This window comes from Bos mutus, chromosome 14 (assembly GCF_027580195.1).
Source record: "Bos mutus isolate GX-2022 chromosome 14, NWIPB_WYAK_1.1, whole genome shotgun sequence".
Taxonomy (NCBI): domain Eukaryota; kingdom Metazoa; phylum Chordata; class Mammalia; order Artiodactyla; family Bovidae; genus Bos; species Bos mutus.
Window position 1 is genome coordinate 50,431,649 of NC_091630.1, and position 24,361 is coordinate 50,456,009.

Below are 24,361 nucleotides of genomic sequence, written 5' to 3' on the forward strand. Positions count from 1 at the left end.
GTATCAAGAGGTTGTTCTGTATGATGTTTTTGAGGCATACAAAAGCAAAAGCTACAAAACCATACTGAGTAGGAGTGTGTACAACATGCTAAATTATCACTCAGCAAGCCAGGGGTCTTTTAACTCATAGGCCTAAGGAAGGTATAACAGGGTCATTTGAAAGCATAAAGTAAAAACTATGGGAAATGGACACACAGCCTTAAAGAATGACTGTCCCACAAATCCAAAGTCTCCCTTGGGCTCTGATGTCCTCCATATTCATCTTAACTTAGTCTTTGAGACTGCAATTCATCTAAGTGGTAAAACCATGGAAAAGCTCATAAATTCCATCCTTCTTCTGATACAACTTTGAGGCTGGAGAAAGAAGCTGTGGCTGAACTGCTAGAGTTTTTGTTTTGTGCTTTATATATGTGGTATTGATAACATTCTATTTTGTCTGCAGTCATTGTAAAATGCCATTGAAGATGATGGAAAAACTCATTCTTCTTATACTTCATTTTTCCTTACATTTCCTCTGGAAGCCAATTATTCTCAATGATCTCCTTTATACCAATCTGCTAATAAATATTTAGTAAGTTTCTACTCCATGAAAAACTCATTGAACAGTTGTGGGGTTTTTTACTATGATAAATTAATTTTTTTATTGAAGTGTAGTTGATTTACAGTGTGTTAGTTTCAGGTGTACAGCACAGTCATTCGGTTATACATGTATAGTTGTGCGCTGTGCTTCTCAAGCTCATCATGACAAAATTAGAAAGTGATAATACATGTCTGGCACACCTGGGGGAAAAGTACCACTGCAGAGAGCTCACTGGTGGAAAGCATGACACCTCTAGTCTTCCTAGGCAATTCAGAATCTGTGTAGACTGTTCAGATGTAATTTTAACCGTGGAAAATTTTTAATGGCTGTAAAAATTAATTTTAAGTTTTTATCACTTTCAAAGTGTTGCGTAACAAACCATAATGGAAAATAATATGAAAAAGAAAAATATATATACATATATATATATATAACTGAATGACAGCTGTACACCAGAAACCAACACAACATTGTACATTAACTATACCTCAATAATTTTAAAAAATAAAAATTAAATAACAAAAATTTTATAGCCATTGGTATTTAATGGCCACAAACAATGGGGGCAGGGGGTTCCCTCCAGTTTGGTCTCTCATACCAGTTGGTAAGCTGTGTACTCAAGAAATAAGGTGTCCCTTAGAGGTGGGCTTATCTTTATGTTCTCAATGGGGGAAGAATCCAAATCAGAAATGTTCCACTGTGTATGGATGTCATGGGTTCTTTTATCAAAAGTCACGTTCCTTTTCAGCATAAAGTTAAAAATTTTAAGTAGGCTTTGTTGCTTTTTTTTTTTTTTCCCTGTCATCGGGAATTTTCCTTCTCAGTGTCTGCTCTGAGATATCATGGAAGTTCTTGTCCTGTTGCCACTGTCACTGGTTTTTTTACCTTTCTCTGCTTGAGTGTAAATTTGTAATCTTCAAAAACTGATGAAAAAATAAATTAATAGTTTTAAGACAGAGGGGAAAAAAGATGAAAACTATCACAGAGTACCAAGAATGCAATAAAATTCCTATAGGCCAGTCTAATATTTTGCTGTTTTTTCTAAATGCAAAGGCAGTTTAAAAAAAAATATATATATATAGAAATGGCTGTATCTTTATTTTTAAAGGGTATACCTCACCATTTTTTCCCCTTTATTATAGTGATAAGGTGATAAGACTTACTCCCAATACAGAAGAGGAAGCGTTTGTACTGAAGAAAATATGCCACCAACTGAAGGTAAGCAAGTGTCCACTCATTTGTCATTATGCTCATATGTGTTTACAAGGCTTTGCTGACTGAGGTTGAATCACTGGACTCATGGGAAAAAATCACTGGACTCTTAGCCATGGGAAAAAAATGCTAAGAGCTAACCTGGAAGTGCCTTGAACGTACAGTTAAGGTTACTCCAAATTGTATATATCTGACCAGTTTTCTATTTACCAGTCTATTTTCCATCTCCCTTAGTAGCATGTAAGCTTCATGAGAGAGCTTGTCTATTTTTGTTTGATGCTCTATTCTCAATGAGTGTCTTGAACATTAGAAGCTCAGTAAGGTTTTCTTAACGAATGAGAGAATTTAGTTAGTAATTTTCCAGAGCTTCACTTCTCCTCCTTGAAATCTTCTTGCTGATTATCTAGACACTTTCCTTCTAATTAAAACTTCAAGCAGACGTGAGCGGAGGAAAATAAGCTAGAAACTCAAGTTAATTAATTTTGCTATGTTTCAGTGAGTCCGATAAGAGGATTCTGTTGGTAAAGGTTGAATGACTTTGATTATTCAATCTTTGATGAATTCTATGGATTTTAGAGTTAGAGGATTTCTCATCTCCCTATTACTATACATAATTCAGTGTTAACTTTAGCTAAAAGGTTATGATGAGAAATGGGGTTGATGGTCTCTTTTCCAAGCCTACAAAGCACAGAAGCATCCCATAAAGTTTGTGGTGCTCTAGCTTCATTTTAATGGAAAGCAAAGCATATTTACCAGGGCATCTCATTAACCTCAGTGTGGGATAGACAAACAAGTGTCCTAGGACTGGCATACAGTTCTACCTGTAGATGGTGTTAGGGGGATGACAGAGGAAGGATAAATTCGGTAGCTTCTGGAGATATGTATAATTATCAGATTTGGGGTGTTTTATTTTTGGTTTGATGTTTCTCTTTGCCGTTTTCCCTTCAGATACTGACTTTATTTGCAAAGGAAGTTTATTTGAACTTTTATTGATTGCTTGCTTCCTCCTCATCCATGGTTCCTACACAGGCAGTGCCAATTTAAGTTGGAGTCTCATGACAAGGGCTCATGAATGAGGATGCAGGAGTTTATTCCAAACTCTTGTGATTTTCTCCAATACCAACGAGGCTGAGCTTGCCAGGCATTTCCTAAATCTCCTCTCCCCTTCAAAAGAATCCCTGATTCTGGGTACTGACATTGAGCTACCTCTGGTTACATATGATCATCAACCCCATTATAGATTTTTTAGCAGCAATACCTGAACACTCTTTGAACAGTACCCCAGGGACTCAAAAGTTGCAGTGAAACAAAGCAAGGTTCAAATACAAGCGTCTGTCTCCATTGACGTGTGGTAGACATATCACTCGGAGAAGGCAATGGCACCCCACTCCAGTACTCTTGCCTGGAAAATCCCATGGACAGAGGAGCCTGGTGGGCTGCAGTCCATGGGGTCGCAAAGAGTCGGACACGACTGAGCAACTTCACTTTTACTTTTCCCTTTCCTGCATTGGAAAAGGGAAATGGCAACCCACTCCGGTGTTCTTGCCTGGAGAATCCCAGGGACGGGGGAGCCTGGTGAGCTGCCGTCTATGGGGTCACACAGAGTCGGACATGACTGAAGCGACTTAGCAGCAGCAGCAGTAACAGACATATCACTAGAAAAGCAAAAGAGCCCCCTTTACATTTTAGTGTGCAGTATTTCAGGGAACAAATATTCTGAACCAAATATTGGGGAAAAAATTGTTCATCAAAGGACTTTTTCCCCATTTTGTTAATATATTTACCTGGTAGGCCTTATAGAGTTATGAAAATGAAATAGCATAGTTCTATATGTGATAATCACTTACCATTATCAAAAGCAATAGCATTATATCAGTGGGAACTGTGGGGACTCCTCATAAACTCATCAGTCATTGTAGATGAAACCAAAAGATGCTAAGCGCAGACAAGACCGTAGACCCTGATAACAGCACATTCACATCATGACTTTTGGTACTTAAGAAAAACACAAAATCATATACAGAAAAAATATGTACAGAAAAATACGTTCCTGTATATTGTTTTCATTAGGTCCTTAAGGAAAGGGAGTAAACCAGGGAAGGAAATGATTTGGATGTGAAGGGGCTTAGGGGAAGGGACTGGTGAGGAAAGAGGGGAGCAGAGTGAAGGGGAGGGAGTTGGAGTTAATATTTCAAGTGTTGATGATACTCTGAGTCCATGTCACAGACAATTACATCCGGCCCCTCACGGTCAGCATGTGATGGTCACAGTGCTAAGTGCTTTCCAGAATTGCCTCATTTCAACAACACAATGAATTGGGTATTGTTATTACTGCTGTGTTATGACCAACCTAGACAGCATATTAAAAAGCAGAGACATTACTTGGCCAACAAAGGTCCATCTAGTCAAAGCTATGGTTTTTCCAGTGGTCATGTATGGATGTGAGAGTTGGACCATAAAGAAGGCTGAGCACTGAAGAATTGATGCTTTTGAACTGTGGTGTTGGAGAAGACTCTTGAGAGTCCCTTTGACTGCAAGGATATCAAACCAGTCAATCTTGACTGGTTTAAAGGAAATCAATCCTGAATATTCATTGAAAGAACTGATGATGAAGCTGAAGCTCCAATACTTTGGCCACCTGATGCAAAGAACTGACTCACTGGAAAAGACCCTGATGCTGGGAAAGATTGAAGGCAGGAGGAGAAAGGGATGACAGAGGATGAGATGGTTGGATGGCATCACTAACTCGATGGACATGAGTTTGAGCAGGCTCCAGGAGTTGGTGATGGACAGGAAAGCCTGGCATGCTGCAGTCCATGGAGTCGCAAAGAGTTGGAATGACTGAGCAACTGAACTGAACAGACAGAGAAACTGGGAGAGACAGATAGAGGTTGAGGAACTTGCCCATGTCACAGGGCAGAACTGGAATACACATCTAGGCAGTGCCAAGCCTTCTAGAGCCCAGGTCAGCCCACCTCCTGACTCTAGTCTGTGTTCTCTGATCCTAGTCACAATGGAGAGGATTAAAGCTGAGTCTTCAGGGCAGTGGAGCCTGGTCTCAGAATGTGATCAATATCATGCTCTTACCTACTTTATTCCTTGAGTCAGGGGGTCACCAAGACCACCTCCAGTTTCAGTGATTGCTGGAAGACTCTTATGGCTCAGCCTATAAATTGTTTTATTGGGCTGAAGTTTGAGGCCCGGAGCTTAAATAAATTTCTATCCAAAAGTGTCATGTTAACTTGATGTAATTTTTAAATTCATGTGATTTCATCCCGTGATCCTCTTGCACTGCTGAAAATGGCAATTCTGGCCAGGCAGAGAAAGCAGCCTGCAGAGAAGAAAGAATGTGACAGTCTGCCATCCGATGCCCTGTGGAGCTGGCGGGACAGAATTGGGGCCATTGTTAACAGCTCTTCAGCACACCCTGTGCACTGCCTCCACGGAGAGAGAGGAGAGTTTGCCAGAGGCTTTCAGTTGCCTTCTTTCCCTGCAGCATAGTGTGGTGGGCAGAATCCTAAGGTGGCCCCACAATTTCTACCCCATGGTGTACACATCCCGCATAATCCCTCCTCTGAGTGTGTGTGTGGAGAGGCGGGGGCGGGGGGACCTGTTAATACGATAAGATAGTCATTGTCTTGATATATAATGTATTATGTGGCAGAAGAGAGAGTACCAGGGTGGGCCCGACCTAACCAGGCAAGCCTCTTAAAAGCAGAGCGTTTTCCCCAGCTGTTCACAGACGAAGAAGTCAGAGAAGTGCTCCCACTGGCGTAGAATCAAGCTGCTGTGTTGTGAACCGCACATGGGAGCCATGTGATAAGGAGAGTGGCCTCTAGGACATCAGAGCCCTCCCCAGTGATAGGCAGCACGGAGATGGAGATGGAGATGTCAGTCCCACAACCATTAAGAATTCTGCCACAAGCATACAAGCTTGGAAAACGACCCTGAGGTCCAGATGAAATTCCAGCCCAGCTTGTACCTTGATCTTTGCTTGGGGAAATCTTCAAGAAAAAAATCCAGCCAGCTGCATCTGGACTTTCAACCTATAGAATTGTAAGATGATAAATAGGGATTGTTTTAAGCTGAGCTTGTGGTCATTTGTTCTGCAGCAATAGAAATGAATAAGCACAGTAAGGTAACATTTCTATATCTTGGGCTTTGATGGCTCTTGGTTTAACAGCATATATAAATGCTTTAGAACTTCCAAGGTAGTACTAGTGGTACAGAACTCACCTGCCAATGCAGGAGATGTTAAGAGATGCAAATTCAATCCCCGAGTCAGGAAGATCCCCTGGAGGAGGGCATGGCAACCCACTCCAGTATCCCTGCCTGAGAAATCCCATGGACAGAGGAGCCTGGCGGGCTATGGTTCATAGGGTTGTACAGAGTCAGACACGACTGAAGTGACTTAGCACATGCACACAGGAATGCTCTAAGTTACTTTTTCTGTTTTCACTGGCTGTAACCAAGCATTTATGGAAAAATGAAAAACAATTGGAATATGTGCTTAGGCTAAATTCACAATGCCTCATTTGAAACCTGAACAAATGCAAAGTGTGTGTGCAATGCTGAATGGAATCTGAGAAGGTACTGTCAGAGCATAGCTAATTAGACAGAGAACTGCTGTTACAAAGCTGGTTACTTTCCTAATTAAATTTCATGGTTTCACTGAAGAATTAAAACAAGAAAGTTAAACAGAAAACCATGCCTCCAGAGAACTGGATTGAGAAAGCACCAACCAATTAAATTGTTAATTAAGAGCATAATCATGATTTAAATAAAATTATGATGGAGAGGGGACAGTATGCAGGTGAGTAAAATTAAAGTCTGAACACCATGGTCTGCCTACATTTCCTTGCAAATTCGCTGTGCTCTGAAGAAACAAAAATGGCTTTATGTAAGATCACAGACAAAGTTTCTCTTAGAGAATTGACACAGCCTTGGTGAAAGAAAAACTAATGATGTTTGTTTCCAATTTTCTCTTCAGAGATCTGTAGGATAAAAAACTGCCCTGTGTCTGAAAGTTTATCATTTTTTTCCAACTAAAACATATCCTCAAAAATATTAGTTTTCTTTGAGTGACATATCTAGAGTCATAAATTTCCATGGGGAAAAAGCTGCACTTCATATGAGGCAGGCTTTATCCTTTCTCTCTGCTCAGTTGTGAACTTGGCTGCTGCCTTGCCCAGGTGTGACCTCCCTCCTCAGCTTTGTGCTCTAGTTGACCACTCTCTTCTTTTAATCCTTCTTGGTACCCGCCCAAGTCATGCAGCTGGACCCACAGGAGTCCAGAACACCTGTGGTCCCTAGGAGCTCACAAGTTCCAACATCCAACTGGACGGTTTAATGGATTAGGGAACTTGTAAGGAAGAAGATAAATGATAGAATTCTTGCTGCAGGAGTTACTTGTTCTGAGTTTCATTAGAAACTGTGCCATTAGAGGATCTCTTAAGCCTTGCTACGAGAGACAGAATTCTAAGATGATCTTTAAGATTTTTAGCCCTGGTATATACACACCTTCTCCCAGCTATTCCATCAAACACTAATCTAGGCACTGCTTTTAAAGGATTTTGCAAATGTAAGTAGGGTACCAAGTCAGTTGATCTTAAAGTAGGGAGATTGCTCAGGTGGGCCTGACCTAATCAGATGAAGACTTTAAAAACAGTGCTTTCCCCCACATGATTGCAAAAAGAGGAAATCAGAAAGACTCCTGCTGGCCTGGAGGAAATCAAACATCTAGGCTGAGAGCCGCCACGTAGCAAGGAACTGCAGGAGGTCTCTAGTTTTTGACAGTTGACTAGAAGGAAAACAGAGACCTCAGTCCTACAACCACAGTGAAGTAAATTTTACCATCAACTGGTGAGAACGTAAGAGGATCCTGAACCCCAGATGAGACTGCATTTTAAGCTGGCACCTTAGTTGCAGCCCTGTGACACCCTAAGCAGAAAGCCAAGCCACTTCTGACCTACAGAAATGGTAAAGTAAAAAACTGCACCACTAAATTTATGGTAACTTAGCAATAAAAATCTAATAGGATAACCTCAAACAGCCAGTGACTCAGTAAGTTAGCTGATGATACACACAAGCATTCTGAATGATATTGAAAGATAAATGTGAAGAAGAGACCAAAACTTTAATCTGTCAAAATGTTTGGGGCAGGAAATAGCATTTACATTTTTCTGTTAAAGGCTTTGTAAAGCAATGAAGCAACTTTGCTTTTGCTTTCTCTGGCATGATTTTTGAAAGAAAGCTTCTTATAATCCAGGCAGGATGTTCAAATGCAGTTATGGATTACATTTCAGGAATACAAATTTCAGAGGTGGTATGCAGTTTTTTCCTCCCTTTTTGTGGCTATTGGTAATTAGTAAACTCAATAACAGAAACATTAAGAGAAATAATACAATCTGTGGGAAAGACAGGAATACGTTGGAAACATTCTTTCAAAAGTAAAAAAAAAAATCCTACAGTATTCTTATTCTGATTACCCTGCTCCTTCATTTAATTTACTCAAGTTGACAACATGACCATGGACTAATGCCACTGTATTTTTAAATTTATTTTTAATTGGATGACATTTGCTTTACAATGTTGTGTTGGTTTCTGTTGTACAACAACGTGAATCAGTCATAAGTGTGCGTGTGTGTGTATCCCCTCTCTCTTCAACCTCCTTCCTGCCCCACCCCCATCCCACCTCTCTAGGTTGTCACAGAGCACTGGGTTGAGCTCCCTGTGTTATGGAGTAACTTTCCATTAGTTATCTATATTACACATGGTAATGTATATGTTTCAAAGCTACTATCTCAATTGAACTCACCCTTTCCTTCCCCCACTGTGTCTACAAGTCTTGTCTCTATGTATGCATATCTACTGCTGCCCTCCAAATAGATTCATAAATACCATTTTTCTAGATTCCATATAAATGCAGTAATATATGATATTTGTTTTACTTTCTGACTTACTTCACTGGGTATAACAGGCTCTAGGTTCATCTAACTCAGTTCAACTGACTCAAACTTGTTTCTTTTTATGGCTGAGTAATATTCCATTGTATATATGTACCATATCTTCCTTGTCCATTTGTCCATTGATGGACATATGGGTCGTTTCCACATCCTAGCTATTTTAAATAGTGCTGCAATGAACATTGGAGCACATGTGTCTTTTTCAGTTCTGGTTTCCTCAAGGATAGGCCCAGTAGTGGGATTGCTGAGTGATATGATAGTTTTATTCCTAGTTTTTAAAGGAATCTCCATACTGTTCTCCATAGTGGCTGTATCGATTTACATTTCCACCAACGGTGCAAGAGCATTGCACACATCCTCTCCAGGGCTTATTCTTTGTAGATTTTTGACGATGGCCATTCTGACTGGTGTGAGGTGATACCTCATTGTAGTTTTGATTTGTATTTTTCTAACAATGAGTGATGTTGAGCATCTTTTCATGTGTTTACTGGCCATCTGTAAGTCTTCTTTGGAGAAATGTCTGTTTAGGTCTTCTGTCTCTTTTTTGATTGGGTTGTTTTTCTGATATTGAACTGTGTGAATGGCTTGTATATTTTGGAAATTAATCCTTTATCACTTGCTTCATTTGCAATTATTTTCTCCCTTTCTGAAGATCATCTTTCCATCTTGTTTATAGTTTCCTTTGCTTTGCAAAAGCTTTTAAGTTTAAGTTCCATTTGTTAATTTTTATTTTTATTTCCCTTACTTTAGAAGGTGGAATACCACTGTATTTTAAGTTTACCATGTTTCTTTTCTGTTTGTAAGACTTCTTAGTTTTGATCTTTAAACAACCTGTTCTGAGATGAGTTTTTAAACTTTAAAAGTAGTTGCTCTTGTTGGATGATAGTAATCGTTATTCCTAAAGTGCTTGAAACTGGACAGCTCAAGCGGCCAGATCCAGCGCAATCTCCCATAGAAGGTGATCTCCACTGGGCTCATTCATCTACCTACCATCACTCTCATGGCTAGGGATTGGCTGTAGGCTGGAATGACAGGACATCTGGACCATGTGTCTCTTAGTCTAGGTAGCTAGTCTGGATGTCATGGGGATCTGAAAGCAAACTTACAAATCTTCTTAAACCCAGTTCAAAACTCAGGACTTCTTCCACATTCCATCAGCCAAAGGAAGTCAAATGGCCAATCCAGACTCAAGGTACAACAGACTCCAGTTCTTGATTAGATGATTTCAAGGTGTGAACTGTGGGCTTTTGGGTGGCGCTAGTGGTAAAGAACCTGTCTACCAATGCAGGAGACATATGAGACTCAGGTTCAATCCCTGGGTTGGGAAGATTCCCTGGAGAAAGGGAATGGCAACCCACTATAGTATTCTTGGCTGGAGAATCCCATGGACAGAGGAGCCTGGTGGGTTACAATTCATGGGATCACAGAGTCGGACATGACTGAAGTGATGTATGCATGTAAGGTGTGAATACAGACATGAGAAAAATGTGTGGTCATTTTTATAAGCAACCTCAGACCCCACACATACATATCCTTTCCAGTCTGCACCAAATATGAAGTGAAAGATGACAGCCCCTACCTTGTCTATAGTCTCGCTGCCACTACCTTGATTCTGGCCTTATGGTCTCTAGCCTGGTTTGCACTCATCTCCCAAACTGCCTTCCCATCACTCACTTATGACTTCAATTTGTTCCCGATAGTGTAGTCAAGGTGATCTTTCTGAACTGAAAACTGACCGTGTCATATCTCTACTTAAAGCTTTTGAAGTGTTCCCCATTGTCAAAACTGGAAAAGACCCTGATGCTGGGAAAGATTGAGGAGGAGAACGGGGTAACAGAGGATGAGATGGTTAGATGGCATCACTGACTCAATGGACATGAGTCTGAGCAAACTCTGGGAGTTGGTGATGGACAGGGAAGTCTGGCATGCTGCAGTTTATGGGGTCGCAAAGAGTCAGACAAGACTGAGCTACTGACAATGAGTTGTCAGTAGCAGTATTTCTAGTCCAGGCTGTACACTGAGTCTTCTTGAAAGCTGGTATCTGGCCCCCACACCTGCCAGAAGTTCAGATTCAATTCTGATAACCAAGGCTCAAATTCCAGATGAACCTTGGTTATTAGAGTGTTTTGAAAAGTTCCTTAGGTGCCTTCACAGGTAGTAAGGAGAATCAAGCACTGGCCAAGGGTATAAACTTCAAACTCTTTGGCATGACACACAGATCCCTTGAAAACCCCACCCGGCCTGCCTCTTAAGCATTTCTCATCATCCATTTTGTCCTTGGCTCAGTGCTCAGAACCCTTGCTGTACTGACCTGTCATTTCTCTCTGAGGGGCTTTTTCTAAGCTATTCCTCTTATCTAGAATGCTCTTCTCCTCTTTGTCCTACTCATAAACATCACACACCTCTGAAGATTAGGCTAACACTTAGGGTTCTCCTTGAATTCTGACCCTCTACAGACAGTATATCTGGGCATCTATGTCACTTTGTACTTAACCAACATCTTCCCTCCCCCAGTCCATCCCCAGTGCAACGAGTTGCTTACAGATCTGCAATTTAGTAGATCCCTGAATTTCAGTCAGTGCGTTTAACTCCTGGGTTGGGAAGATCCTGGTTGGAGAAGAAAATGGCAACCACTCCAGTATTCTTCCCTGGAGACTCCCATGGACAGAGGAGCCTGGCGGGCTCCAGTCTGTGGGGTCAGAGGAGTCGGGCACGACTGGGTATCTAAGCACACACACACAGGGAGGCACTGACGGGAGAGCAGTGAGTGAGCCTTCCATTGGTGCTAAAGAAGTGCATAGCCAGGCACGCACTCCTAGGAACGCAGCCCAGCCAAAACATGCAAGAGACCATTACTCCTTCCAGACCCACCTTTTGGGCTCCACTTTTTTTTCCTGTCCTTTGTAAATCACCCTTTGTATTTATTCTTATAATTTCACCCCAAAAATAATAAGAATTGAAGGGTGTGATTTTTGCTTTGTCAAATGTGAATTTATTTCTGCTTTTAAAGAACATGAACATGGGATCAAGGATGTGGGAATAGATGAAGTTCCTTTTAAAGGGCAGAGATGAAGCTTCTTAGTGGCTGAGAGCTTTCCGACCAAATGTATAGACTACACTTTGGTGCCATTTCCTAGACCCATGAACTTACAATAGCCTATTCATCAGCCACAAAGACTTTGCTTGGTTTTAGAAGTTTCCTGTTTTCTAGTATATTTTTTTCTCTAGTTACATAAATGTCGAGTGATTTCCCCTGCCTTACATGGTTTTAGAGATCATTTTCGGTGAGAAAGACGGAACCCCATTTTAAAGAAATGGGCACCAGCATATAAATGAGTACCAGTGACTCAAAGGAGTGGACCATGACCATCCAAACACATGTATTAAATATTTAACCATGTGAGGTCTTATACAGGTCAGTTGGGGAAAGCAGTTAGCATGGTGATGAATGAGAGTATAACCCTTGGAGATAGACTTCCTGGGTTCATATCTAGGCTCTTTCATGTTGTATGTGCGCATGCTCAGTCATGTCCGACTCTGTGACCCCATGGACTGTAGCCCACCCGGCTCCTCTGTCCATGAGATTTCCCAGGCAAGAATACTGGAGTAGGTTGCCATTTCCTTCTCCAGGGGATCTTCCCGACCCAGGGACTGAACCGATGTCTCCTGCATCTCCTGCATCAGCAGACAGTTTCTTTACCACTGAGCCATCTGGGAAGCCCCTTTCGTGTTGTATGTGTCAGCAAATTATCTGATTTATCTGTGCCCCTACTTCCTAACCTGTAATGTAGGACATTTTAGAAAAAGTTGATTATTTGCACACTTGGGTTACCCTATAGCTGGCACATGTATTAATATATTTGTATACTGCAGTTATTTTTGACATGCTGTGTCTCCCTCAGTAGACTGAGAACCTTCTGAGAGCAGAGAGTACTTGCCATTCTTCTTTGGGTGGAGTCAATGTCTGACACTCCCTAATACTTGGCTGTAGTAAACACTCAACAAACCTTGTAGGAATAAACAGATGTCATTCATTCATCTACTTGCCTATGATTATAATGCAAGCAACTCTAACTTGGATTCTAATTAAGAACATAAGTATGACTGAATATATTTTAAACAGGATCCAAAAGATTATCATCATAGATCATCTTTTGGATAGAAAGATGGGTTAAAGGGAGTATCAAGAAATAGGCAAAGGTGTGAGGTAAAGGAAATTATCTGTCTCTTCAATTAAAAAGGAAGTTTGATGAAGGAAGTAGGATGTCTCTAAAAGCTTGATGTAAGTTTTCTGAGAGAATCATCTTTAAGTTCTGCCACTTTCTGCTAGAGTCTCAGGTCACGTTAGAATTTTGCCTTCAGGCGTTGACTCACTCAGTGACTGCAATAATGGTAATAGCCAGAAATACTTCAATTTGAAAATCAGATTTCAGGTGTTCTCGGAGTCTATTTGTTCTGTTTAATCAAAAGTGTCTGTATCTCTTTAAGGTGCTGACATCCTTGATGAGCTTGATGAACAAATCCATGCCTTTCTTATAACCTAAAAACAGTTATTAGGGATGCCTATGTGGCAGTTCTCTGTGCCCTAAAGAAATTCAGAGCAGCTTCTGCATATTCATCAGCCACAAAGATTTGAGTTGATTAAAGACATTTCCTGTTTTCTACCATTTTGTTTTCATAGCTGTGTAACTGTGGAGTGATTGAAATTCCCATGGTCCCACAGATATATCTCTTAGATCTTTTCCTGATAATTGCATTTGCTTTGAGGCTATCTGATCATGAGTGTTCTTCTGTTCTCTCACATTTTAGTCACATTTTGAAAGTGGACTGTGATCTGGGCGGAGACTCAGCCTCAGATTTTTGAGAAAGAAGAAAGGAGATGGTTCAGAGGGCACAATCATATTCTCACAAGGAGAAGATATTGACCCAGTGCAGGGCTCAGTGATCTTTAAGAAGTCACATGTCTTGTTTGTTCACCCCCTTAGAGAGAGAACGTTGGGATCACAGGCAAAAGACATCTCTGTGTTGGTGGACAAGTCTGAGCCTGGCGGTGATCCGATGAGGGAGCAAGCCCTGGGCTCTCAGGAAGGAGTGACTAGATGCGAGGATAAACAACAGAAGGGCAGGATGTGTTCTCTCATTCAGTAGTCCCACCCTTCCTTGTCCTAGAACCTCAGTCACCACATCAGGAGTCTGGCTTAGAATAGACAGTCCACTGGTTTAGTCAACAAGATCAGCCAAGGTCCAGTCAGAAACCACACTAATAATTTGAACAGAAAAATTTTATGTAAAGTATTGTGTTGGCCAAAATGTTCATTCTATCAGATGTTATGGGAAAATCCAAAGGAGATTTTTGGCCAACCCAATAGTATTAACTTAGTAAAGGATGACTAACTACTAAAAGGCATAAGAGAGCAAATACAAGGGCAGAGAGTACTGCACTTGGGCTCTCTACCCCTGGGATAGGAAGGAAACCGACGAAGGAACTAAGAACTTGACAGTGTTTTTCACCATCCTCAACCCCAAGGCAGAGATTCAGTCCTCCCTGGAGTCAGTGGCTCACCGACGGGTGGAGAAATGAGCCAGGATACCTGCAGGCCAGAGCTGGTCCAAAGGAAACTGTTAGCTGTGGGGTCCAAAAAACCCGACAGAGTAAGTGCAACTCAGACTCACATGAGTCAAGTTGGGTGGCTCAGACAGTAAAGAATCTGCCTGCAGTGCAGAACTGGCTTCAGTCCTCGGGTTGGGAAGATCCCCTGGAGAAGGAAATGGCAACCCACTCCAGTATTCTTGCCTGGAAAACACATGGACAGAGGAGCTTGGCAGGCTGCAGTCCATGGGGTCACAAATAGTCGGACACAACTGAGCAACATACACACACACACAGACATGACTCACAGATGCCACCGAAAGCATGGGAGGGAAGAAAGCACGTGGGAACCAGAAGAGGCTCCTTCCTCTGCTGTATCTCTGCAGCCCTCTCCTGACAAAGCCTGCACTGACCAGCCATCAGAGGAGACATGTTTGCAGGGCCCAGCTTGAGTATCACAAAGCAGGACAAAAAGAGGGTGGACTTGCAGTTAAAAGGCAGTATATTCATAACACAGCACCTTTGCTTTAGCTCCAGAGATATGGTAGTTAACAAGATAAATTAAGGTCTTTATTCTCACTAATCTTATCATCTGAAGAGAAATAGAAGTAAAAAGGTCATGGCAGGGAGTAGCTATTAAAATGTTAGTTACTCAGTTGTGTCTGACTCTTTGTGACCCCATGTACTGTAACCTGTCAGGCTCCTCTGTCTATGGGATTTTCCAGGCAAGAATACTGGAGGGGGTTGCCATTTCCTTCTCCAGGGGATCTTCCCAACCCAAGAATTGGACCCAGGTCTCCTTCACTGCAGGCAGAGTCTTTACCATCTGAGCCACCAGGGAAGCCGTATTAAAGGATGACTTTGAATCCCTCCACCCACCAAAAAAAGAGAGAGAAGGGATTTAACAGTTCTTCACTTACTATGTGCCAAACATTCTAAGTATCAAATATTTATCATGTAATCGCTGCAATTTAAAGATTGGGATTATTATCCCAGTTTTTAGATGAAAAAAAAATGGAGTCATCCTGCATCCATTTCACAAAAGACTTTTTTAATTTAAAGGAGTTCCTTTTGAACATGATTTCAGGAGGTTTCATCTGAAATCTTGATCAGGTTTGGAAAAAAACTTTTGCTGAAATTATTCGAGCAGCCAGCTGAGAGCACGAAAGAACACTGAGATGTGGATGTGCTAAAAGGAGGAGTCTGGATGGAAGGAACTGGGGGCTTGCCATGGACCAACCTGGCTCCCTTCACAATATTATCCAGAAGCGCTGACGGCCTGGCCAGTGAGCCATCTCTCCTGCCGTCCCCAGCAACAAGCCTGCTTCTTTATTTATTGATTAATAATGTGTTCAAACCATGGCAGCACATTTTATTTTAGTATATCTAAATAATTGACATCAAACATTAAAAAATTATTTTTCTACTATGACTATGTGAATAAGGGAGAAGCAGCTAAGAGACCGGAGGAGAAATAGTGGCAGCAAATGAGGTCTTTCTATTTTAGCAAATGTGAAGTTGACTCTACGTATCACAGATCTTATTTATTATATGTATTTCAAAAATATCAGGCAAAACAATTTATAGACTATGAAACAAACATTAATTTTGGCATAACAATCTCTTGGGGTCACCTGATCTCTTTTAAGAGTATCAGAGCCCTTAATGGTCAAGAGATCAATTGATCAGAGTTGATCAAGATAAATGATGTATACTAAAGGTTGACTTTCACAGGACTAAGGATATTACCTAGGATAATTTATTTCTCCATAAATTATACAAATGACATCTATATCATACAATTATAAGTAGATTCCATCTCAGATAAGGAATGTAAGAAACATAGCCGTAAAAGTTAATTCTCTGAAGAATAATATCTAGCCTCATTCTCTTCATCAAACCTATGCTTATGGTCTCCAGAAAATGTCCAGGAAGCTGGGATTATAATCAGAATTCCAGATAACTGTAATTAAATAGTAGATGGTAAAGAATCTGCCTACCAATGCAGGAAACTCAAGAGATGTAATTTCGATCCTGGGTCAGGAAGATCCCCTGGAGTGGGAAGTGGCAACCTACTCCAGTTTTCTTGCCTGGAAAGTTCCATGGACAGAGGAGCCTGGCAGGCAACAGTCCATGGGGTTGCACAGAGTCGGACATGACTGAGCAACTGAGCACTCAGAAACACAAAGCCAGAGTTATCTTAAGGACAAATGCAGAGTATGCTTACAAACTTTTAGACTATATCACACATAAGGGGAAAAAATCAAAGACCATAGTGAAACATGAGTTTATCACTAACAAGCAATGTAGAATTAAACGTCTGTAAGTTGATGTGCCTATTAGGGTGCAAGGCTGACTGTCCTTCAGTTTCTAGTCTCCTCTCTTATGATAAGAGTCAGTCTTCCCTGGTTGAGGAAACTCCTAGGGAAGAGAGTTATGACTGTTGACAGGAATGTTTTTTTTTAGAGAATGTGTTAATATTTTTAGGCAGATAAGGAAAATAAAAAAGTTTCTCCCTGCATTTGCTGTTTTCAAGTGCTTAAGGCTTAAAATAATCAAAATACCAAAGCAGCACCCCTGAAAGTGGCTTGTCCTGAACTCCTCATATTTTGGGATGGCATATTCTTTTTTAAACAGTTATTCAATTATTTGGCTGCACTGGGTCTTAGTTGTGGCATGTGGGATCTAGTTCCCTGACCAGGGATCAAACCCTGGCCCCTTGCACTGGGAACATGGAGTCTTAGCCAGACCACCCTGGGTTGTATATTCTGCCCTTCAGCATCATCACAGCTAATACTGAAGGTGGTACAACAGAGTGCTATCTTAAACAAAAATATATGGCATTAGCTTAGCAACTGGGCATAGATGGAAGGAACCTAGACATCACCATCTGGAGAGAGAAAGACCAATGTTATACAATAACATTTAAACTATCAGCTAAACTTGGAAGGCTGTCCCCAAAAAAGTACTTATTGATCCAGCTTCCCTGGTGGCTCAGACAGTAAAGAATCTGCCTGCAATGCAGGAGACCTGGGTTTGATCCCTGGGTCGGGAAGTTTCCCTGGAGAAAGGAATGGCAACCCGCTCCAGTATTCTTACCTGGGAAATCCCAGGACAGAGAAGCCTGGCAGCCTACCATCCATGGGGTGGCAAAGAGTTGGACACAACTGAGTGACTTTTACATTGATCCTATAGCTCTAAGGAAAGTAGTTGCAAATATCCAGAATATTAACATGCATTGGTTCTTTTCTTTGTTTACAGAAAGGTATCACAAGGAGCTGAATTCAGGCAGGAACTGACCAGTTTACAAACAGAAATGAAAAGGAATTGGGGGAATAAAAAGGCAAGAAAAATGCTTCTAAATTCTAAACAGAGGAAAATAAAACTGAAAGAGCTTTTCAGAAAAAAGGGTTCATTAAGATTTCTCAGATTTGCAAAGTGACTTTTTTTTTAAAGGTTTTTTTTTTTTTTTTAATGTGGACCATTTTTAAAGTCTTTATTGAATTTGTTACAGTATCACTTCTGTTTTATGTTTTGTTTTTTTGGCCCCAAGGCAGTGGGATCTTAGTCTCTGCCCTGGGATCAGACCTCCACCCCCTGCATTGGAAGGCCAAGTCTTAACCACTGGACTGCCAGGGAAGTTCCTGCAAAGTGACTTAGATCGAGTTCTTTTTCTACCTTTCCACTTCAGCCTACTTTTTCCAATACCCTCAAAGTGGCTCCCATTGAGTTAGGGAGCGGGGACAGTGACCAGGACTAGGAAGCCAAAAATTATAATAAGATTTAAGAATTATGTTTAGATTCAGGATTTGGTTACGGAATCTAGTTTCTGAGAGATAGCCCAAAATATCATAGACCTGATCCAAAAAAATGTTTAAAAAAATATTAATATCAAATGGTCATATTTGTTGGGCAAAAGTAAAGCAGGAAGAACACTGAAAGACATGCAGTGTAATTTTAAATAGAATGGTCAGAAAGATATCATTAAAAAGATGGCCTTTGAGCAAAGGTTTAAAGGAGGTAAGGGTGAGTTTTACTCCTACACCTTTGGGAATACCCACCCCTTTCATATTTACCTGTCAAAAGGACCATCCTGGATGCTAACTCATGAGAAGCTTTTGCCAACTGCCATGACTAGATGCATGCATTCTCCTTGAGCCCATGAAGAACTCTGTTATTCTCTCATACAATCTGTCCTCACATTCTTGTTTTCTTACACGTGTTCTCATTCACTTGTGAGTATAGGAGAATGACACACCCAACTTAATAAGAATAACCTAAGGTTAATAAATTGTAGCTCTCTTTTCCTTAACCACACAACCTCCATCACCTCTCCATGTATTTTGATATTGATGATTGACATTTCTCAACATCCTTTTACCTTTCCAACCAAACTGCTGTTTATACACCCATTCCACACAAATACTACCTTTCCCTGCCTCATATACAAAGAATGTTCTTCCCAGGTGGCTCACTGGGAAAGAATTTGCCTGCCAATGGAGGAGACATGGGTTTGATCCCTGGGTTGGGAAGATCCCCTGAAGGAGGAAATGGCAACCCATCCCAGTATTTGTGCCTGGGAAATCCATGGACAGAGGAGCCGGGCAGGCTGTTGTCCATGAGGTCACAGAGTCAGCCAGGACTAAGTGACTGAGTACATACACATATAAAAAGGACACGCGTTTTTAGAAATGTATACTATGTTTGTTAATACAAAGGATGAAAAATGTTAAGGACACCCACAGGCTTAACTTGAGTCAAGGGGACAGAATGGTATATAGGCAAAAAGAGACAGACTTACAATAAGACAGTGTGAAGGCAAAAGCAGAGCAAAACAAAGCAATTACAGAATTTAGGTTCAATTTAATCTGAGGTTAACAGGAAGGCTTTAGAGAGAAGATAATGCTTAGCGATTCAAGTCCTTGCTTATTCTCAAAGGAAAAAGGGTAGAGGGAAAAAATCTCACTTGCCTGGGAATCATTTGCAGACAGTCTCACTGAATATACACCACCAGTAACTCCAGATTGTCTGAAAGGAAACTTAGTAAATACTGACTACAGATCTGACTGTTTCCAATACTCTTCAAAGAATCTCTAATTATTTATTTAATGCTGTTTAACAAAAATTCATGGACATGCTTTAGCAGCTGTCAGTTTCATTCAGGATCCATTTTGAAACTGACAGAGGCTTTCTTTCTTTTAATAACAACCTCATTCCTCTTGGAAAACCATAATCCTGAAAGAAGTATGTTAAAGTACAGGACAAACTCTTTCAAGAATAAATAAGTTTGTAGTTTAAATTTGAATGGATTTCTAAATGTTTCTTCTCAAGGAATTTTGTAAGAATAATTGCTAAAATTAAAACAGCTCAAGGACAAATCCTGCACCCATCTCTGCCTGGGAGGTAAAGAGTACCTGCATATAATTGCAAGCTCAAAGTGAGCCTCTGTACTTAAACGCAAACATTTAAGGAATGCAGTTCTTGTACATACAGAAGGATATTTCGTAGAAAGAGAATGATCCTTGGAAATAAAAGCATTTTGTATGAGGATATAATAGACAAAACTCAGACCAAACCTCTAAAATAGAAACTTACCTCTTTTCTAGGACGGAAACACAGAGATCCATTTTGGGTCACATTTAATTTCTTGCTTATAATGAGAACATTAACTTCATTTTTTTAAAGACTAGAAAGCTTATAAAATTCTTATATGAACTTCATGAGATTATATAATTCTTATATAACACTTTGCTATCAAGGGATTCCAAACTCTTTATAAAATGTTAGTTGGTTTAATTATCACAGTTCCCAAGCAGGTAAAGAAGTGACAAGTGGTATGTGTGATGGGCTTTATCTCATTTTCTACTGTGAGTCATGGTTACTCTTGAAGCAGAAATGGAGCCATACTTTCCTAATATGCAGTTGATCTGACTCATTCTACCTCCCCGAGTTGGGTGGTTATGTTCCAGTTTTGCTGTTATTTCTATTTCACTAAGGTCTCGCAATGGAGTGTCATAGTCTATGCCTCCATGTTGGATTTGATGAGATGAAGGCAAGTAAAAGCTTTTTAGAAGATACCAGCTTTGTTCTGTTTTATGGGCAGTTATAGCTTCAGAGTACTAGGTCTCAGTACACGATGAATTCTTCTTTGTTGTGACATATGTAGGGTTCAAATGTTCATTAGAAGTTGGATTTTTTTTAATGTAAAACACAATACATATAGTGTTCAAAATTCAAAATATTTAGAGGAGACACAATGAAAATAAATCCTCTCCTACCTCTCTTATCATAAGGTTCTTCCCACAGAGGCAACCAGTGTTAGCAGTTTCTTACAGAGATATTCAACACAAATCCAGGAAGGGAGGTAGCAGGGGAAGGGATAGATAAAGATATTCCATAAATTATAACAGACCTATACACATTGTTCTACTAGGCACTTTCTTCACTTAAGATATCTTAGCAATCATTCCATAACAAAATAAAAAATGCTCCCATATTCTTTTTTTGTAGCTCTGTAGTTTTCATTGTGTCAACATACCAAACTGTCTTTAACCAGTCTTTCACAGATGATGTTAAGATTGATTCCAATACTGTGCTATTATGAACATTGTCACAATGAAGGACCTGATAGGAAATTCATTTCCCACATTTACCAGTAGGATAATTTCTCAGAAATGGAATTACTGGGTCAAAGAGCATATATACTTTCATTTATAGATATTTTTCAAATTGTTCACTGAGAATTTATCAATTCACACTCCCACCAGAAATGTCTAAGAATTTCTATTTCTCTACATCCATGGCAACATAGTGTTCAGTCAAATTATATATAGACTAAATAATGAGTTCCCAATTCTTAAAGGAAATACTTGATACATCAAAGGCTATGTTATGTTTCCACAGGCCCACACACTTAAAATAACTTGTGTACTTATTTTCAAAAAAAAGTTTTTGAAAAATTTTAACTTGAGGTAAAATTGCTTATAAGTACAGCTCTACCCCATGCACTGTGACCATTGTTGTTCAGTCGCTCAGTCGTGTCTGACTCTTTGCAACCCCGTGGACTGCAGCATGCCAGGCTTCCCTGTCCTTCACTATCTCGAGGAGTTTGCTCAACCTCATGTCCATTGAATCAATGATGCCATCCAACCATCTCATCCTCTGTCACCCCTTCTCCTCCTGCCCTCAGTCTTTCCCAGCATCAGGGTCTTTTCCAGTGAGTCGGCTCTTGACATCAGGTGGCCAAAGTATTGGAGCTTCAGCTTCAGTACTTCCAATAAATATTCAGGGTTGATTTCCTATAAGATAGACTGGTTTGATCTTGCAGTCCAAGGGACTCTCAGGAGTCTTCTCCAGCACCACAGTTCAAAAGCATCAATTCTATGAACATAGCTTTGCTGAAACAATTTTGTGTGTCAGATTTCTAAACCTTAACAAGCTAACAAGTTGTTTCAATAAATATCTGATAGAAAACATTTCTAGTACTATTGAAGATTCTGAACAATATATTGGAGCCTCTTATACTGTAATGTGGTCACTTTCAGGGAAATGTGGATGCCTGAATCTAGTGAAAAGTAGAAAATACTATTTCATATATGGTATTTAAAGTATGTATCTGTAGTACAGGGTAGGCATTTTAAAATATGCATGGGTTAGGATTTGTGATATTACAAGCTGAAGTGCAGTGAAGTTCTGCCAAGTGAGAAGTTGTTTTTATGAGATGTTTAAATGTATGTTGCATGTTCCAACAGAGCTAGCCTGCTGTATACTATACATTATGTATATAGCATTTGCAGAGATATAATCAAAATGTCTAATATTCCAAATGTGGACTTGCACTCAACCATAAATTATGTTACAGATATCTTGTAATAGCTCTCTCCATTTACAATTACAGGAAATTCTCAAGATTTTATTATACACACGTATGGACAGGTATGCCCCCAGAGCCTTGCTGTTTTACGCAGAAAGTAGTGTTTGACAAAGCTCTAAAGTATCAGACGTTGATAAGTAATGTAAAAATACTTGATTAATACTGTAATATCAACAAAAGTTCACTATTCATTCAAGGCCTTCTCTTGAAAATCTTTGTTCTTACAAAATAAGGCTATTGAGGAAATCTTCTTGTGGTTATATTAAAGAGGAAAGATTAAAACATGTCTATATTGGTATTGCTAGAAGTTCATATGGCATAAAAACTGCCTCTCACTTAAACGTTTATAATACCAAATATTCCTTGACACCATTTGAGTTAGATACTAAGAATTTTTAAAATAAACTGAAAATGAATTAAAGACCTAAATGTAAGAGCTGAAACCATAAAACTCCTAGAATAGAACATGGGCAGAACACTATTTGACACAAATCATAGCAATAATTTTTTTAATCTGTCTCCTAAGGCAAAAGAAATAAAGGCAAAGATAAATAAATAGGATATAATTAAACTTAAGAGCCTTTTATACAGAAAAGGGAACCATTGAGCCCTTGTGCATCCATGGTGAGATTCTAAATTGGTATAGTCACTATGGAAAACAGTATGGAAGCTTCTCAAAAACTAAAGAACTACCATATGACCCAACAATTTCACTCCTGGGTCTATAGATGAAAAAAACACTAATTTGAAAAGATACATGCACCCCAATATTTATAGCAACATTATTTACAGTTGCCAAGATATAGAAGTAATCTACATGACTTCTTTGCCAACAAAGTCGTTACTTTGTTGGCAAAGACATTACTTTGCCAACAAAGGTCCATCTAGTCAAGGCTATGGTTTTTCCAGTAGTCACATATGAATGGGAGAGTTGGACTGTAAAGAAAGCTGAGCACCGAAGAATTGATGCTTTTGAACTGTGGTGTTGGAGAAGACTCTTGAGAGTCCCTTGGACTGCAAGGAGATCCAACCCGACCATTCTGAAGGAGATCAGTCCTGGGTGTTCTTTGGAAGGAATGATACTAAAGCTGAAACTCCAGTACTTTGGCCACCTCATGCGAAGAGTTGACTCATTGGAAAAGACTCTGATGCTGGGAGGGATTGGGGGCAGGAGGAAAAGGGGACGACAGAGGATGAGATGGCTGGATGGCATCACTGACTCAATGGACGTGAGTCTGAGTGAACTCTGAGAGTTGGTGATGGACAGGGAGGCCTGGCGTGCTGCGATTCATGGGGTCGCAAAGAGTTGGACACGACTGAGTGACTGAACTGAACTGAACATGACTTCTTGGGTGGTGCTAGTGGTAAAGAATCCACCTGCTAATGCAGAGACATAAGAGACATGGGTTCAATTTCTGAGTCAGGAAGGCCCCCTAGAGAAGGGAATGGCAACCCACTCCAGTATTCTTGCCTGGGAAATCTCCTGGACAGAGGACCCTGGTGGGCTACAGTCCATGGGGTCACAAAAAGGCAGACATGACTGAGCAACTGAGCATGCACGCACCACATCCATCAAGAGATGAATGGATGAAGAAGATGTCACACACACACACACACACACATATATACACATACATACATACATACAAGAGAATACTTTTCAGCTATAAAAAAGAATGAAACTGTTATTTTCATTAACGGGGATGAACCTAGAGGGTATTATGCTGCTGCTGCTGCTTAAGTCGCTTCAGTCGTGTCCGACTCTGTGCGACCCCATAGACGGCAGCCCACCAGGCTCCCCCATCCCTGGGATTCTCAAGGCAGGAACACTGGAGTGGGTTGCCATTTCCTTCTCCAATGCATGAAAGTGAAAAGTGAAAGTGAAGTCGTTCAGTCGTGTCTGACCCTCAGCGACCCCATGGACTGCAGCCTTCCAGGCTCTTCTGTCCATGGGATTTTCCAGGCAAGCGTACTGGAGTGGGGTGCCATTGCCTTCTCCGGGGTATTATGCTATTATCACTTAAATGTGGAATCTGAAAAAAAACTTTAAATGCATGTATATAACAAAACAGCAATAGACCCACAGATATAGAGAACAAATTAGTGTTTACAAGCAGGGAGAAAGAAAGGTGAAGGGGTAA

General features: G+C 40.4%; 1 protein-coding gene across 1 annotated transcript in view; it reads left to right on the forward strand.

Moving 5' to 3' along the window:
* The window catches only part of CPA6 (carboxypeptidase A6), a 295,184-nt gene that overhangs the window by 130,819 nt on the left and 140,004 nt on the right, over positions 1-24,361 (forward strand). Inside the window, exon 2 of the mRNA XM_070382835.1 lies at positions 1,723-1,798. Coding sequence (XP_070238936.1) covers positions 1,723-1,798 — 76 coding nt within the window. The remainder of the gene's footprint in view (positions 1-1,722; positions 1,799-24,361) is intronic.